Genomic DNA, 18,311 nt, shown 5'->3' with positions numbered 1-18,311 from the left:
CGACATCTCGAAAACTATGCGAGATAGCGAAAAACGGAATTGAGTCAATCTTATTGCACATTTTATCAGCTTTAATTTTGTATAGAATGGTCTTATCGCTAGGACGCATAGTTTCCGAGATATAAGCGGAAAACCGAAAAAGGGAACCTTCTACGTGCACAATTATGTAGTGAACTTTGAGTGCGGATATCTCGGAAACTATGCGAGATAGCGAAAAACTGAATATAATCAATCTTACGGCGAATTTTGTCAGCTTTAATTTTGTATGGAATAGTCTTATCGCTAGGACGCATAGTTTCCGAGATACAAGCGGAAAACCGAAAAGGGGACTTTTAGTATGTTTACCTCCTTACTAGTCCAAACAAAGACCCAAAGATAAAAATTGTGTTCCTTCCATTTCCCTCTACACCCCCCTTACGAGCATTCATTGACTGGACTATATTGATACTTGAAACAACACCGGTTTGGAAATACACGCATTCATTTGATGAACGCATAAAATTCCGCCTACACATTAGGGTAGATTATTCCTAAAGATGCGGAATATGTGGGTAACACGTCGAGCTTGCGTGCCGAGTGATCTTCGTGTTTACGGCTGTCTCTCGTCTTTGATCAAGCGACGCGTAAAATTCCTAGAACAAGACGCTACGTAAGAGTTTAATGCACCCGCGTGTTCACTAATTCAAAGAGTTTCGATTGAATGGGCCGCAGGCTTCCGCGAGCAAGGGAAAACGTTCACGGCGCGGCATCGCGAGTCTCACGGACAAACGTTCGGGTGTTGTCCCTCGCGCAGCGTCTTTACACTTTGTCCAGGAATCGAGTTGATCGATCCGCTCGAACACTGTCATTACATCTCTATTTCGCTATCCCTTCCTTTGCCATTAAGTCCACGATCCCGAGCCAGCTGCTCGGCAAGTGTAACTCGAACTTCCGCCGACTCGATAAATACATATCCTCGATAATATCCAACTCCGTAAAACATTGTTGTGCACTTCGTTCGCGTACCGGTTCACTTTCACATGGTTTATCGAAACATATCATTTCCCCTTTATCAGTGTTGGCCAGTAATCATTTTCTCTAATCCAGGGGTCGGCAAACTACGGCCCTCCGCTTGTTTTTCATCCGGCCCGCGGGATGATATTGTTTTTTACATGAAAATTAAATCAAATTACGCGCTATTTAGTACAGTCAACGAAAAGTTGTCGAGGGAAATGGAAGGAATACAATTTTTAACTTTGGGTCTTTGTTTTGACTAGTAAAGAGGTAAACATACTAAAAGTCCCCTTTTTCGGTGTTCCGCTTATATCTCGGAAACTATGCGCCCTAGCGATAAGACTATTCTATACAAAATTAAAGCTGACAACATGTGCCACAAGATTGATTCTAATCAGTTTTTCGCTATCCCGTATAGTTTCCGAGATATCCACGCTCACAGTTCACTAATTGTGAAGCTAACTCTTCAGCACAATTAGTGAACTTTGAGCGCGGATATCTCGGAAACTATGCGTCCTAGCGGTAAGACCATTCTACACAAAATTAAAGCTGACAAAATGTGCCACAAGATTGATTCTGATCAGTTTTTCGCTATCTCGTATAGTTTCCGAGATATCCACGCTCAAAGTTCACTAATAAAACTTGTATAAGCATTATGTAAAAGTATCACTTCATAATATAAAAAAATAAACGTTTTTTTGCTCTGTGAGAAAAGTAACCATTCATATCTTCATGTTTGCTATTTGGCCCGCCGAGCCTAAAATTTTTACAAAATCTGGCCCTTCCTAAAAAAAAGTTCGCCGACCCCTAGTCTAATCGATTTTTCAATGTAATCGTAACAACTGTAATCGTTAATCGGTCAATCACCGTTGAAATAAATCAGTAGACCGCGGATTATATGCGTTCATGACAAAAATGGGCACGTACAATTTAAAGCAGCGGACTTGTTCGAAATATAATAAGGACATCAATGTATTAGTTCCAGCTTAATAGGATAATTAAAAGAAGATTATAATTTTTATTTGGCTCCTGTGTCCAGCAATCAATGCATATATTTTTTATTTTGCATAACGAGATCCGCAGGCTAGAAATCAGTAATTGTTAAACAGCGGATTTTATGCATTTATGACTGAAATGACTTTGAAAAAGGTATCAATCTATTCAATCTGGCGACTCTGAGCCGTATAAGTTGGTGAAACCGACGATGAAAATTTATTTATACGGTCAGATAGCTCCGCGACGCAAAAGCAGTAACAGTTTGCGCGACCGTCGCGATTATTAGCGAAATATGCGATACAATGTATCATCGATACTCTTCGCGAGACTCCTCTGCCCGGCGAGAGATTGGACATCCGCCAAATTGGAGTTCGATCCGGTTCCTGCACCCGTCGGAATGGCGCATTGCATCCAGACCTATACGTCTTTCTGATATACAGAGCAGTGTGTAAAAGTCTTAGACCACCACGTAAAATTTCTTTCATGCTTGCATAAATCTCTGTCAACTGTGCATACTTGTTACCATGCTGTTGATTCTATTGCTTCGTTCTGCCACACCTGATCTATAAGAAGCTCGTGTTTTCCTGTATTTATTGGAGGATTGTAGTTACGTCGCAGTTCTGATTCAAAACTACCCTCACGATGAAGCTGATAATATAGCTCATGAGCCTCTACAAGTTGTTTCATTATTTTCTTGTTCGAATAACAATCAAGACAGCTAAAGCTAAAACTTACCATCATGGAAATTACTATAACTCTTTAATTATACAACTTCAGTTTAAACTCATCAATTTCAATTTTTCAATTGTAACTTCAATTTCAACTCTTCAATTTCGATTTTTCAATTTCCATTTCAACGTCAATTCTTCCATTTCAATTTTAATTTCCATTTCAACTTCAATTCTTCAATTTCAACTTCAATTTCAACTCATCAATTTCAATTTTAATTTCCATTTCAACGTCAATTCTTCAATTTCAATTTTTCAACTACAACTTCAACTTCAACTTCAACTTTAATTTCTTAATTTCAACTTTAATTATTTTATTTCAACTTCAATTTTTCAATTTCAACTCTTCAATTTTAATGTCAATTCCAATTTTTCAATTGCAACTTCACTCTCAACTCTTCAATTTCAATTTTAATTTCCATTTCAACGTCAATTCTTCAATTTCAACTCTTCAATTTCAATTTTAATTTCCATTTCAACTTCAATTTTTCAACTATAATTTCTCAATTTCAACTTTAATTTTTCAATTTCAGCTTCAATTTCTCAACATTAATTTCGACATCAATTTCAATTTTTTAATTTCAACTTTAATTTTCAACCTCAAACATCAACGTCAATTTTTTAATTTCAATTTCCATTTCAACGTCAATTTTTTATTTTCAACGTCAATTTTTCCATGTCAACTTTAATTTCTCAACATCAATTTCGACATCAATATCAATTTTGTAATTTCAATTTCCATTTCAACGTCAATTTTTCAATTTCAACGTCAATTTTTCAATTTCAACGTCAATTTTTCAATTTCAACGTCAATTTTTCAGTTTCAACGTCAATTTTTTCATTTCAACATCAATTTTTCTATTTCAACTTCAATTTTTTAATTTCAACTTCAATTTCGACATCAATTTCAATTTTTTAATGTCACTTTCCATTTCAACGTCAATTTTTCGATTTCAACTTGAATTTTTTCATTTCAATTTCTTAATTTCAAATCTTCATTTTCATTTTCAATGTCAATTTTTCACTTTCAATTTTAACTCTTCACTTGACACTAGCAAGTAAACGCTAATGTCCTAGTACGACAGTAATGGTGTTTTAGAGTTATTTAAATTGAAATATCTCTATTGTATATAATATAAAATATATATAAAAAATTTTTTATTTATATATAAAAAAAAGAGAAAACGTAATAGACTCTTATTTTCATCCATATACTATGAGAAAGCCACTTAATATAATAATATGCGATATACTATGCATTTCTTTAAAAAAATTTTCAAGTAACTTCCCAAATGTGCGTGTATGTGTATCGCGCCGATTGCTGTGTATAAACACACTTGAACAATTCACGTGCGGAGACATATATAGGTTATTTCAGAGTGACTTAATTCAATAAATATTTACTAAGCGACGGACGAATTTTATCTGTCAAATTAAGTCGTTCCGCGGTTTAACTTTCACGGAAAGCTGGGGAAACAAACGAGAAATCGATATCGCGTCGCCGAAAGAAACACTGCACGATGGGCTGGAAACCCGTTTTTCGTGAGCGAAATTAAATTTCAACTGATTCGATATATGAAATCAATTATTCCATGAACTCGTTGTAGATTCTACAATGTAGAGCACGAAATAACAGGTTCGAATTAATTTTTTATGTGTACACATATGTACAGGGTGTATATGAGCCGTTTATTTTGAAAGTGGCCTAAGTCCATTTTAGTTTAAATTGAGATATTTGAGAATTTGCGTTTCAATGTAATTATAAATAAATTATAAAAATATTTAGCAGTAAATGTTAGTAACAATAAAATACAAAGTAAACAATGAATAATAAGTAATAAAATATATTATGATAAATAAAGTTATATATAGCTACATAAGTATAATAAAAAAATAAAGTTATATATAAGTATAATAAAAAAAAAAAATAAGTAACAGTAAATGTATTTTACATTACTTTATGAAAATAACACACGCATGAAATGAAAAAATATACATAGAATGGAATTATTCTAGCTAGAATTTATTGATTCGGCTGCACACAAACATTTTATTTGTATGCAGCTCTAAATAATTAACAATTTTTCTGGGTCGCGAATATTGCATCTCCTATGCTGTGCGTTCAATTAGATTTGAATGTATGATGGCCCGATAGGATTTTAATGCTTTCGACGACTAGAATGTCTTAGCAGAGTTGCCAGATTAAGACTCGTGTCCCCACTCTACCTTCCCCTCCTTTTTTTTAAAAAGTTTAAGGACTGTTAGGGAAAAATGCATTTACGCACTACCATCCCCTCAATTCGTGATCTATCCCCTCAATTCGTGCTCTGTCTTCACAATTCGTGCCCTCCCTCCTCTCAATTTGTGCTTCTTCTCCTCAATTCGTGCTTCTTCCCCTCAATTTGTGCTCCCTCCCCGCAATTCGTGATTTCTTCCCTCAATTCGTGCTCTCCCTCCCCTCAATTCGTGCTCTCCCTCCCCTTAATTAATGCTTCTTCTCCTCAATTCGTGATCTATCCCCTCAATTCGTGCTCTGTCTTCACAATTCGTGCCCTCCCTCCTCTCAATTTGTGCTTCTTCTCCTCAATTCGTGCTCCTTCCCCTCAATTCGTGCTCTCCCTCCCTTCAATTCATGCTACCTCCCTTCAATTCGTGCTTTCTCCCTTCACTTCGTGCTCCCTCTCCTCAATTCCTGCTCCCTCCCCATAATTCGTTGCCCCTCCCCTCAATTCGTGCTTCTTCTCCTGAATTCGTGCTCCTTCCCCACAATTCGTGCTGTACCTCCCCTCAATTCCTGCTACCTCCCTTCAATTCGTGCTTTCTCCCTCCACTTCGTGCTCGCTTCCCTCAATTCGTGCTCCCTCCCCATAATTCGTTGCCCCTCCCCTCAATTCGTGCTCCCTCCCCTAATCTGGCGATTCTGTGTCTCAGGTGTATTATGATTTCTAAAGCTGGCTGTTTCTTAACTGAACGTAACATTTTCTGTGCACTTTATTGATCTCCTCGCGACACAACCGAGCAGCGTAGTCTGTATCCAGTGGTACACCCCCTGAGGGGAGGGGGGAGCGCCAGGGAAAATATGTTTAGCTTCCAAAATTAAAATCGCGGAATAGCCCTGGGTACCGTTTACAGATATTTTGGCTAAAAAGAAAGGTCATCACGCAAAACCTAAGCCTGGGTTCAACTCGCCGCCCTCCCCCCCCCCCACCACACGAGATTAAATCCTAGTTGCGCCACTGTCTGTACCTCTATGAAAAGTAATTCCGACGACAGGACGCGAAACCTACCAACCTAGGGATTTATCAGTTCTAGCTTCTTAAGTTCTGAATTTGTCGTTAATAATTCACGAACCACAGTCCCCTTAATATTTCACCATAAGACGGACAGAGGCTGATTAAAGTTGTAAGGTATCGCAGTTTATTGAACACGGTCTAAAGCACGCGTACTCCGGCCGGCTGTGGCACATGTGGAAAATTATAGAAGCACAAGGGAAAACTTCGATCGGGAACTATAACGTTTTGTGACGAAACCAGCTCGTGCATCCAGCATATTAAATCTTGTTCTCTAACTATACCGATGTTAATCGTCGTCTCCGTCGGGCCGCGCAGCGACCGTTCAATGACTTAATGGCGCGCCACTTAACGTATTCATGAGTGGCAGGTGGGCCGGGACTGTTCCTCTTTCGAAAAATCAAGAACTATGGCCGGTTGAAAGGGAATCGCTGATCAGCAATCGTACTTACAATGTTTCGATCCTCGGTTTGTGGAGCATAAGGTCTCGAGGAAACTATAGATCGCTTGAAAGTTTAAACGCAATTTTCAACCTGTGCTGTGAACACGCTGAACCTCGTGACTCATGTCATCCTCAATTAAAGCGAAGTTAAACCGCAGTATTCCGGTTCGACTTCTAAAATTACAATTTTACAGCGATCAGTTGGAACTCGTGCTTTCGCATGAAAACATCAATGTGTAATTGCTCGCTGCACAATTTCATCCTAAGTTATGATTGCCAGAACATTTGACGGTTCTAACAACTCATTTGAGATATCAACCCGAGGTAAAAAGGAGCAGGAGGTAAACATACTAAAAGTCCCCACTCCTAGGATCGCTTATATCTCGGAAACTATGGGTCCTAGCGATAAGAACATTCTATACAAAATGAAAGCTGACAAAATGGGCCACAGGATTGATTCGGACCAGTTTTTCGCTATCCCGCATTGTTTCCGAGATATCCGCGCTCAAAGTTCCCGAAGAGTTAGTAGCTAGCTTTTTCACAATTACTGAACTTTGAGAGCAGATATCTCGAAAACTATGCGTCCTAGCGATGAGACCATTCCATACAAAATTAAAGCTGACAAAATATGCCATCAGATTGACTGCATTCATTTTGTCGCTATTTCGCATAGTTTCCGAGATATCCGCGCTCAAACTTCACTAATCGTGAAAAAGCTAGCTAACTCTTCAGCACAATTAGTGAACTTTGGGTGCGGATATCTCGGAAACTATACCAGATAGCGAAAAACTGAATCAAATCAATCTTGTGGCACATTTTGTCAGCTTTACTTTTCTATAGAATGGTCTTATCGCTAGGCTGCATAGTTTCCGAGATACACGCGGAAAACCGAAAAAGGGGACCTTCTACTTGCCCCCCTGTCTAAACAAAGACCCAAAGTTAAAAGTGGTGTTCCTTCCATTTGCCTCTACAACTTTTCGTTGACTGGACTAAAAAATCCTGGATGCGCCACTGCTGTGGATACTCTTTCCGGTAAAATCTACGTGGTTCCATTTTAGGGAAGATCTTGAGGATCCTGCAATTCGGGCACGGGCAGGAAATTTTCTTGACCGTCTAATTTTACAACGTGGTGTTTGTGTGCGCAGGTTCGGAGAACGGTCGAGCTTCGGCAGAGAGCGAGGACGAAGGCGGAGGGTTGAGTATGGCGGGCGACGGGCATGACGCGGCGGACGCGATGTCCAGCAACGCGTCGAGCAACGTGAGTCCCGGTGGATCGCTGGAGAACGGGCAGAACAGTTCAGCGACGGGGTCCAGCAACAACAAAGCGAGACGGAGGCGGACAGCCTTCACGTCGGAGCAGCTGCTGGAGCTGGAGCGAGAGTTCCACGCGAAGAAGTACCTCAGCCTCACGGAGAGGTCTCACATCGCCCACGCTCTGAAGCTGTCGGAGGTCCAGGTGAAGATATGGTTCCAGAACCGGCGCGCCAAATGGAAAAGAGTGAAGGCTGGATTGAGCGGTGGTGGTGTCGGGACAAGTGCGACGAGCATGGCCGCCGCTGGAGCGTCGAGCAGACATAACGGAGCAACTGGACAGCATTCCGGAAACGGCACCAGGATCGTCGTGCCGATCCCGGTGCACGTGAGCCGCCTGGCAGTCAGGTCTCACCATCATCATCTGGAGAAGTGCGCCAGGCCACCCAGGGTCAGGCCGACCAGTGAGAGCCCAGCTTCCACCGCGTCGACAGCGGTCCTGGGTGATGCTCTCGGCATGGTCAACTCGTCCATCAATTTGTCTGGCCAGGTGCAAGCGCCCATCAACAACGGCGTCGGCATCGGAGTCGCCGTCGGGCTTCGAGCGTTCACCGTGCCGTCTCATCGGGGCGGGCTCAGCTCCTCCGGCAGGTAGTGAACACCATAGTAGTGCCATGTGGACTGTGGACCTGATCTGGAGCTGGTAGAAGCGTGGGCAGGTTTGTGCGAACTTCAGAGAAGAGTTGACAAGAGTTAGGGGAGTCAGTGGTGGACCCCTTTAGCTAAACTTCTCAGAGCATCCAGTGGTGGACCACCTAAGTGCTTCTTAGCTGCTGCTGGACCTGATCTGGAGCTGGTTGAAGCGTGAGCAGGTTTGTGCGAACTTCAGAGAAGAGTTGACAAGAGTTAGGGGGGTCAGTGGTGGACCCCTGTAGCTAATCTTCTCAGAGGATCCAGTGGTGGACCTCCTAACAAGCAGCTGGACCTGATCTGGAGCAGGTTGAAGCGTAGGCAGGTTTGTGCGGACTTCAGAGAAGAGTTGACAAGAGTTAGGGGGGTTGGTGGTGGACCCCTTTAGCTAATCTTCTCAGAGGATCCAGTGGTGGACCCCCTAAGAAGCAGCTGCTGGACAGCAATTGGAAAGCGTGTCAAGACTTCGTGTTTTGGTGGAGATTATGATAACTATTCGACAGCTAGGCTATCAAGGCGGGTTTCTAGAGGCAGTGGGGTAAAGGATGATTGTGTGCACAGCGTGAGTGAATCTTGCGTCGCCTTTTGGCTTTCGCGAGAGTGAACAGCGAAGGAGGATCTTAGAATGGCACGTTTATTGTGATCGCAACTTGTCTTTCGGAACTTCGAGATGAAAGCAGTGGTCCATTGATAGTCCTCGAGGACAGTTTTTGTATAATAAACGTGTCCTGCATCAGCTGGCACGAGGAAAGCAAGTTGCGTGCTGGTGTTTTCTGGCCAGGGAGGAACATTCCGCGTAAAGACAGCCCGAGTGTCCGGTGCGCCAAGTATCAGGCGCGGGGTACTGTAAATAAGTAATACATACCACGGTGTTGTAAATAGCATTCTCACAACGTACCGCGTAGATTATGTCCGATGTACGAGCGTAGGTCTAACTTGTAGATAATTTACATTAAACGGGGCACCGCTCGTGGAGGAGCACTATGTTACGGCGGCGGCCTATCGATTGGCCGTGCGATTACCACAGCTGCATCACAGTAGTGATACGCTGCGACGACGGAGCGGAAGCCGATCGAGCAAACGGTTTGCACACTTGTGTATATCGAGAAGGCAATAAAATGTGCGAATATCTTATGAAACATCGTTCGTACCTGATTGCACGCTTCCGGCCTCCCAGCACTCTCTTCACGATCATTACTTCGGCGAGAAAAGAAAATACCATTTCAAAAACAGCAGACCTAGTCCAGTATACGAATATAAGGGGGGTGTAGAGGGAAATGGAAGGAACACAATATTTAACTTTGGGACTTTGTTTGGACTAGTAACGAGGTAAACATACTAAAAGTCCCCACTCCTAGGATCGCTTATATCTCGGAAACTATGCGTCCTAGCTATAAGACTATTCTATACAAAATTAAAGCTGACGAAATGTGCCACAAGATTGATTCGATTCAGTTTTTCGTTATCTCGCATAGTTTCCGAGATATCCACGCTCAAAGTTCACTACTTGTGCTGAAGAGTTAGTAGCTAGCTTTTTCACAATTAGTGAACTTTGAGCGCGGATATATCGGAAACTGTGCGTCCTAGCGATAAGACTATTCTATGCAAAATCAAAGCTGACAAAATGTGCAATAAGATTGACTCCATTCAGTTTTTCGCTATCTCGCATAGTTTCCGAAATATCCGCGCTCAAAGTTCACTAATTGTGAAAAAGCTAGCCTACTCTTCAGCACAATTAGTGAACTTTGAGCGCGGATATCTCGGAAACTATGCGTCCTAGCGATAAGACCATTCCATACAAAATTAAAGCTCACAAAATTTTCCACAAGATTGCTCCAGTCCAGTTTTTCACTATCTCGAATAGTTTCCGAGATATCCACGCTCAAAGTTCACTACTTGTGGTGAAGAGTTGGCTAGCTTTTTCATAGTTAGTGAACTTTGAGTGCGGATATCTCGGAAACTATGCGAGATAGCGAAAAACTGAATTCAATCAATCCGATGGCATATTTTGTCAGGTTTAATTTTGTATCGAATGGTCTTATCGGTAGGATGCATAGTTTCCGAGATATCCGCGCTCAAAGTTCACTAATTGTGAAAAAGCTAGCTCAGTCATAAAAAAATAATGTTGTTATGCGATAGTTATCCAATGGCACGTTGATAGACGTGTAAGGGTAATTATTGAAAATTATCAGTTACAATTATATTGAGAAGTTACAATAGGTCTATTTATACACGACTGCCCGTCCGATATCGATCGGTGCCGTTCTCGTTGATACATTCATTCATCTCTCATTCCTTCATTTCACTCACACGTCCGGACGTTCCGCAGTTACATCCTTATACATAATAAATTCTGACTCGTTTTAAAACTCGAAGCCCCCCTTCTTTCGCGGATCATGGTTCTATTTTTTCTGGGATATTTGTGCTTGATATGTCAGATGATGAACTGAACCGTTCGAATTATTTTTTGGAAAACGTCAAGATAAATTACGGAGAAATTGTCTATATTCAAACTTTGTTAATTTCATTGAGAGAAATAGTACAACAGTAACTCTGCACTCGTTTTGGATATTGAAGGCTCTACTTTCAGAAACCATTTTTTGGGACATTTTTACTGTGATACAAATTGGTTCGTCTTCGAAAGCATACAGAAATTGGTTTTCTGGATGAATCTATTGCTGATTAAAAATTTTCCATTTTACAACGACTGCTTAAAAATTAATCAGTTTAGTTTAATAAATTGACTCGAAGTGGTGGTTTCAGTCGCGAGAAAAATCTTTTTAATGTTTTCACATACGTGTCAATTTGTAACATTTGGACAAGAAAAGCGTCTTACAATGAAATAAAAATAATAAATGAATATTGTACTATTTTTTAAACGAAAGTATCAAATGACCCGTTTTAGATTTTTTTATTTGACAATTATTGAAATTGCAAAGGTGTTTTCATGGGAATTTATTGAATACATTTTTGACTCCAGCATAAATTATAGTAAAAATCGCAAAAAATATAAATTAATCTAATCTTGTCATTTTTCTAATACTATACACATATCAGTCACTTTTGGTGGTCGCTAGGTTTGGTTTTAAATATTGACAATTTCTCAAGAACGGGATATTTAGTGCTCAAATACTTTTTGGACCCACTGTACCTAACATAAGGAATTAATTAATGCAAATCATATTTAAAGGGGGGAAGAGCACTGTAATATCATTGGGTGGATTCCAAGATCAAATACAATTTTTGTTTGAGGAAGCGTGATAAGATATCTACCAAGTTATGCGGTGCTACAGTTATCGAGGTAAGTAGCTTGCCTTTTAAATTATTGTTTATCTGTTTGACACTGCAAAACAGACGTTACAACAGATATTCATCAATCACGATAGTCCTTCATTTATCGTCTACGTAATCTGTTCAAATTAGTTTAAACCGTAATCAGAGTTGGGCAAAAATTTCAATTAAATAAAAATGTCGAATAAAGTGGTTTTTTCCAAGTAGGTATTAAACCCACTTTATTCGAAATTTTCATTTAAATAAAATTTTTGGCCAACTCTGACCGTAATAGAATTAAGGGAAAGGTGATTTTATATTTATTGAAAAATGAATTGAATACATATAGTAGATATTTTCACTTAATCGACGTGTTTGAAGAAATTAAATTTTGAAAACATTAAATTTTGAAACTCTATCGACACCACGTTCTTTTGATGATTTTTTTGATTATGACAAAAATCAATAAGACATAAAATCTGTATTTTGATGAGGTCTACAACTTTTATTTGAAGTATTTTTCAAAATTCCCTTTATTTACCGAAATAAATGGAAAAGACTATGATTTTTACGGTTCTTTAATGGTTTCCGACATTTAATATCGTTTTTCTCAAAAACTACTGTCTTTATAACAAAAATCAATACCACATAAAATGTGTATTTCGATGAGACCTACAACTTTTATGTAAAGTATTTTTCAAAATACCATTATTTACGGAAATAAATAGAACAGACTATGATTTTTATGCTTTTTTAATGGTTTCCGACATTTAATATCGTTTTTCTCAAAAACTACTGTCTTTATGACAAAAATCGATACCACATAAAATGTGTATTTCGATGAAGCCTACAACTTTTATTGAAAGTATATTTCAAAATTCCCATTATTTACTGAAATAAATGGAAAAGACTATGATTTTTACGGTTCTTTAATGGTTTCCGACATTTAATATCGTTTTTCTCAAAAACTACTGTCTTTATGACAAAAACCAATACCACATAAAATGTGTATTTCGATGAGACCTACAACTTTTGTATAAAGTATTTTTCAAAATTACCATTATTTACGGAAATAAATAGAACAGACTATGATTTTTATGCTTTTTTAATGGTTTCCGACATTTAATATCGTTTTTCTCAAAAACTACTGTCTTTATGACAAAAATCGATACCACATAAAATGTGTATTTCGATGAAGCCTACAACTTTTATTGAAAGTATTTTTCAAAGTTACCATTATGTACGGAAATAAATGGAATAGACTATGATTTTTATGGTTTTTTCATGGTTTCCGCTATGAAAATAAAATTTGATTGTTTCGGAAGTTCCCATAGTGCGTAAGACAAGGAGGGTCGATCTGTGCGACAAGGACAGACATACATAACATACCACTTCTCCAAAATTTGCTAATAACTAACCATTTAAGCATCAAACCTGCATAAAACTGAAATGGGAGTGTAGCCAGGGCTTTATTTTACATTCTACAATCTTAGAAGTTCACCAATGATGTCTTTAAAGTTAGTAAATTAGTTATGAACATGTTACTTGTCAAACTATTCGAGGTTATTCGCGAAATTTCGTCACCCCCGTAACGCTAGAAAATTGTAGCCCCCTCAGCAAAGAAGTTTCACTTCGAAAGAATTGAATAACCTCCTCCTTCTTCTTCGAGGTCGGCTAAAAAAATCAAAAATTCCACGAACATCCACACAGTCTAGATCAGCCGGTGTCGGGTAGTCCCGGACAACTCGGTCGACTTCAGAATTTGCGTCAATGCATGTCTACGAGGCGGTTGCGTCGTTTGGCCAAAAGTGGCATATGGAGTCACGCCTACGAGGCGTTGAAGGGAGCACGTCCAAGGGGGCACGGGGCCCCGGTTCCTCTGTGGGTCCCCTCGAAAGACGGGCCAGGGGCCAGCACGCGCCGCCAGAGCCTGCGAAAATACGGTCGGCAGCAGGCTGCGCAGCCTGCAATTCTCGCGGTGAACGCGATCCCATGGGAGACACTGATCTCGTTTAGGGGAGCACAAAAGCATTGCTGCTGCCGCCGCCACTCCCTTGAAAAATTCGACCCGACGGAATTGTCAAAACAAGTCGAGAATCGATTACGGGAGTGATTGGGAGAAACCCGGGATGAATGGGCGCGCTGATTTCTAAGTGGAGGACGCTGGTGTGAAGTGATCTGTTTGATCTAATTTGCTAGGGAAGATCCTCGGCAGTGCGATTCGGTATCTCGCATGCTTCGATGGAAGAATGCTGAATATTTTATGATGGGGATAGATCAAATGATGATGTAAATTAATATACAGGGTGTCCAAAACCAGGGCTGTTAACTTCTCAGATAAACATATTTGATAAAAATGTTTGGAATAAAAGTTGCCGGGATTAGTGGAGTACATATTGTCAGTGGACCTTGTATTTGACCTTCGATTCCATTTTCAAGGTTATTCGGAGGTCAGTACGCATTTTTTAAATGGAAACCCCTACTTTTGACTACGGAGCACAATTGCATTGTGCCCGGGGATTCACTTCGATTTTCGAGGAACGAGGTATTCGCAGTTAAACCTCACTGTGACCTAATTGTTCGCTAAAAATACATTCCGGGTTTTGCAACGGAGCTCCGCGATGCATAAGCAACCGTTTCGGTGAACCAATTACACGGTTTCATGTAATTAGTTCTGATCGTATTTTCATTAGTCTGTTCTTCCAAAATAAGTAGTCTACAGGCTTCACTGTTGTGCACATTGGATAAACTTCCGAAAGCGACAACCCTCGGATCTTTTCTATACTCTGGACTCTTATGTACTTTGACGTGCCGGCGCAAATTTTATTTTCTAATAGCGGAAACCACGAAAAAAACCATAAAAATCATAGTTTTTCCATTTATTTCCGTAAATAATGGTAATTTTGAAAAAACACTTCCAATAAAAGTTGTAGGCCTCATCGAAACGCACATTTTATGTCTTATTGATTTTTGTCATAAAGACAGTAGTTTTTGAGAAAAACGATATTAAATGTCGGAAACCATTAAAGAACCATAAAAATCATAGTCTTTTCCATTTATTTTCGTAAATAATGATAATTTTGGAAAAGACTTGAAATAAAAGTTGTAGGTCTTATTATAATACACATTTTATGTCGTATTGAATTTTGTCATAAAGACAGTAGTTTTTGAGAAAAACGATATTAAATGTTTAAAACTTCATATAACTCATACAACCTGGATTTTCGTCTGCGTGCTCTCCGGTGCCCCAACCACCATCTAATCCAAACTAATTCTGATCGCATAATCTTTGCATTCTGTACAGCCGTCATACAGAATTTAAACTATAAATAGTAATGGATAAATCATGCGATTATTGAAACCCAGAGTGGCTCCGTATAAGTGAATAATTACCTACCATTTTTTTCAGAAAGTATTATCTTTATGACAAAAATCAATTGGACATAAAATGTGTGCATCGATGAGACCTACAACTTTTATTTGAAGTATTTTTCAAAATTCCCATTATTCACGGTAGTAAATAAAAAATTGTTTGACGGAGTTAATTTGATCCCCGCCGAGTTATTTTGGGTCACAACAGGCAAGATAATAGGTTTACGTAATAAATGTATATAACCTTTTTCGTAGAGCTGTTTATGAGCTTCATTTTTTGTTTGAAACTTTTTTCTCTAAAATCAATATTTTCGAAAATATTTAGTAAGAACTGTCAAAACTTCGAAGGGGACTTGGGGCAAACGAGGCTTTAATATCATTTTTCTCAGAAAGTATTATCTTTGTGACAAAAATCAATACTACATGAAATCTGTATTTTGATGTGGTCTTCAACTTTTATCTGAAGTATTTTTCGTTTTTATTTATAGTGACTAATGCCTAAAAAAATTTTCTCCTTTTTAGTGCATTTTAATGTCAGCGTAATTTTTAAAAAGTTCTTTTTTATATATTTTTTAATTCAACAAATAATTCGTTCATTTTATTGGGCTGTATTATCGAATTGCATGTCGAAGTGGGCTGTCAGTTTGAAACATAATCGAGGTATAACTTATGGGCCGGCTAATCGATCAAAATTTACGACTACACGGATGTCAATATGTTCATGCATCTCACGCGCATTAAAGAAGTATGTGGATTGAACGGAATCGTGCGGTGACTTGAAATTGGGGAGTTACGACAGGGGAAAGGAATTACGGAACACGAACGGGGTTCACCGGTACAAAGTGCACGGAACATCGGCGCGGTATATGTATGTAGTAAAGAGCGAGGGAGTGTTGTCTGTAATTTCATGATCGTACCCTAACAATTGCGTCACAGTCGTTTCAATTGCATACCGGAATGACAGAGTAATAAAACAGTAATAATTAGACAGCTGATCTTTATGCAATATTAAAAGTTTCTACCTAAATTGCAACAAACTGGAGTGAAATATTTTTTTTCATCTCTAAACAATACCAATCAAATATATAAACAAAGACCCATATACATATGTATACAAGAAATATATAAAACAAACTTTTTAAAAACCACGCTTATATTAAAATGCACCAGGGCATTTTTATAGTGCGTTTTTTCGAAGTCGGCCTAATTTATTTTTATAAAATTTGTTTTATTTTGCATAAAAATCTGCAGTATACTGATTTATTCTGTATTAAAATCATTAGGGGATGAAATTACACTGAATTCAGTTTCTATTTCTTACAATCGGTGCAGACAATTTTTATTTTTCATAAAAGTACGCAGTCTACTGATTTCTCCTGTATTAAAATCATTAAGGGATGAAATTACATTGAATTCAGTTTCTATTTCTTGCAATCGATGTAGACAATTATTATTTTACATAAAAAAATACACAGTCTACTGATTTCTACTCTATTAAAATCATTAAGGGTTGATATTACATTGAATTCAGTTTCTATTTCTTGCAATCAAAGGGGACAATTTCTGTTTTACATAAAAATCCGCAGTCTACTAATTTCTACTCCATTAAAATCATTAAGGGATGAAATTACACTGAATTCAGTTTCTATTTCTTGCAGCCGATACAGACAATTTCTGTTTTATATAAAAATTCGCAGTCTACTGATTTCTCCTCTATTAAAATCATTAAGGGTTGAAATAACATTGAATTCAGTTTCTATTTCTTGCACTCTATGCTGTCAATTTTTATCTTGCATAAAAATCCGCAGTTAAAATCATCCTCAAACTCCTCTGTTAAAATCATTAAGGGATGAAATTGCACTGAATTCAGTTTCTATTCTTTGCAATCGATGCAAACAATTTCCTTTCACATAAAAATCCGCAGTCTACTAGTCAGTGCCCTAAACATTAGTACAACACAAAGAGGTTCGAGGCGGTGAAAGTCGAGAAGCGATGTTCTAAGAGAAGAAGAAGACGAAGGAAGACAGAGTCAAACGTGGAGAAATAAGGAGTAGAGCAGATGGGGGTTGCAGGCAAAAGCACGTTGGTGCGGTGCGAGCTGGTAAAGGAGGGGGTTGCAGGGTGTAGGTATAGTTATACGGTGTACAGTGCGCACAATGGCAACGGGAGAGTGCATTACGGTTAATACACGAAGGACCGCGGTCGTTTAGCCGAGGATCTCGGCAGTTACCGCTTCGCAAGGGATAAATCATCTCCCGATTTCAGCCACGCCTACCGGAGGACAGAGAAGCGGCTCCCCCAGAGCGTAACGTACGGCCCAGACGTAATACTGTTGCCGCTGTTATTTGTCCGCTCGATGAAAACGCCGGGGCCATTCTGAAAGCGGAAAACTAATAATCCCTCGCCGCGGATATCCGTTCTGGAACGGCCAGCGTGGTACGGAACGGAATACATCGATAGCGACGATTGCGGATGTTTTTCGGCTCGTCTCTTCTCGTATCGAAATTATGGCAATGCAGTTTATCGAACCACTCCTGCGGTCGAGGCTCCGGGGGGCCGTGGTTCCCGTGACAATGGCCCGAGTCGAACTCCGTGGGAAACTGTTTTACAGTAAAGTCGCGTTTACTGTCCGCGATCGGGCGCACGATCACTGTCCACTGCCTACCCACTCCACTGCCCAGATAGCACATGATGTCTTAAAGACGCCCATTTTACGTCTATTTTAGGTCTGAAAGTCATACATCCTACGAAGACGCCTTTCAGACGTCTTTAAGACCATGAACAGTATGGTCTCTATGTACCCATAATCTAGCAGTATTAGCATTGGTATTATGTGTTCGAGTTAGTGTTTTTACTTCAATTTCAGTTTCAATTTCAATGCCAATATCAAATTTCAATTCCAATTTCAGTTTCAACTTAAATGCCAATTCCAATTTCAACTTCAACGCCAACTCCAATTTCAATTCCAATTCCAGTTTCAATTTCAATTCCAATTCCAGTTTCAATTTCAATTCCAATTTCAGTTTCAACTTAAATGCCAATTCCAATTTCAATTTCAAGTCCAATTCCAGTTTCAATTTCAATTCCAATTTCAGTTTCAACTTAAATGCCAATTCCAATTTCAATTTCAAGTCCAATTCCAGTTTCAATTTAAATGCCAATTTCAATTCCAATTTCAGTTTCAATTTCAATTTCAATGCCAACTCCAATTTCAATAACAATTTCAATTCCATTTCCAGTTCCAGTTCCAGTTCTAGTTCTAGTTCCAGTTCCAATTTC

The 18,311-nt window shown here is 39.1% G+C and overlaps 1 protein-coding gene across 1 annotated transcript in view; it reads left to right on the top strand.

The window, feature by feature from the left end:
• Window positions 1-9,523, top strand: part of Unpg (homeobox protein unplugged) — a 28,519-nt gene extending 18,996 nt beyond the window's left edge. The window contains exon 3 of the mRNA XM_076442036.1: window positions 7,595-9,523. Within this exon, the coding sequence (XP_076298151.1) occupies window positions 7,595-8,355 (761 nt within the window). The 3' untranslated portion in view covers window positions 8,356-9,523. The remainder of the gene's footprint in view (window positions 1-7,594) is intronic.
• The last annotated feature ends 8,788 nt before the right edge of the window (window positions 9,524-18,311 follow it).

This window comes from Lasioglossum baleicum, chromosome 17 (genome assembly GCF_051020765.1).
Source record: "Lasioglossum baleicum chromosome 17, iyLasBale1, whole genome shotgun sequence".
NCBI lineage: Eukaryota > Metazoa > Arthropoda > Insecta > Hymenoptera > Halictidae > Lasioglossum > Lasioglossum baleicum.
Note: the sequence above shows the minus strand (reverse complement) of the source record. Positions and strands in the feature narration are given on the sequence as shown.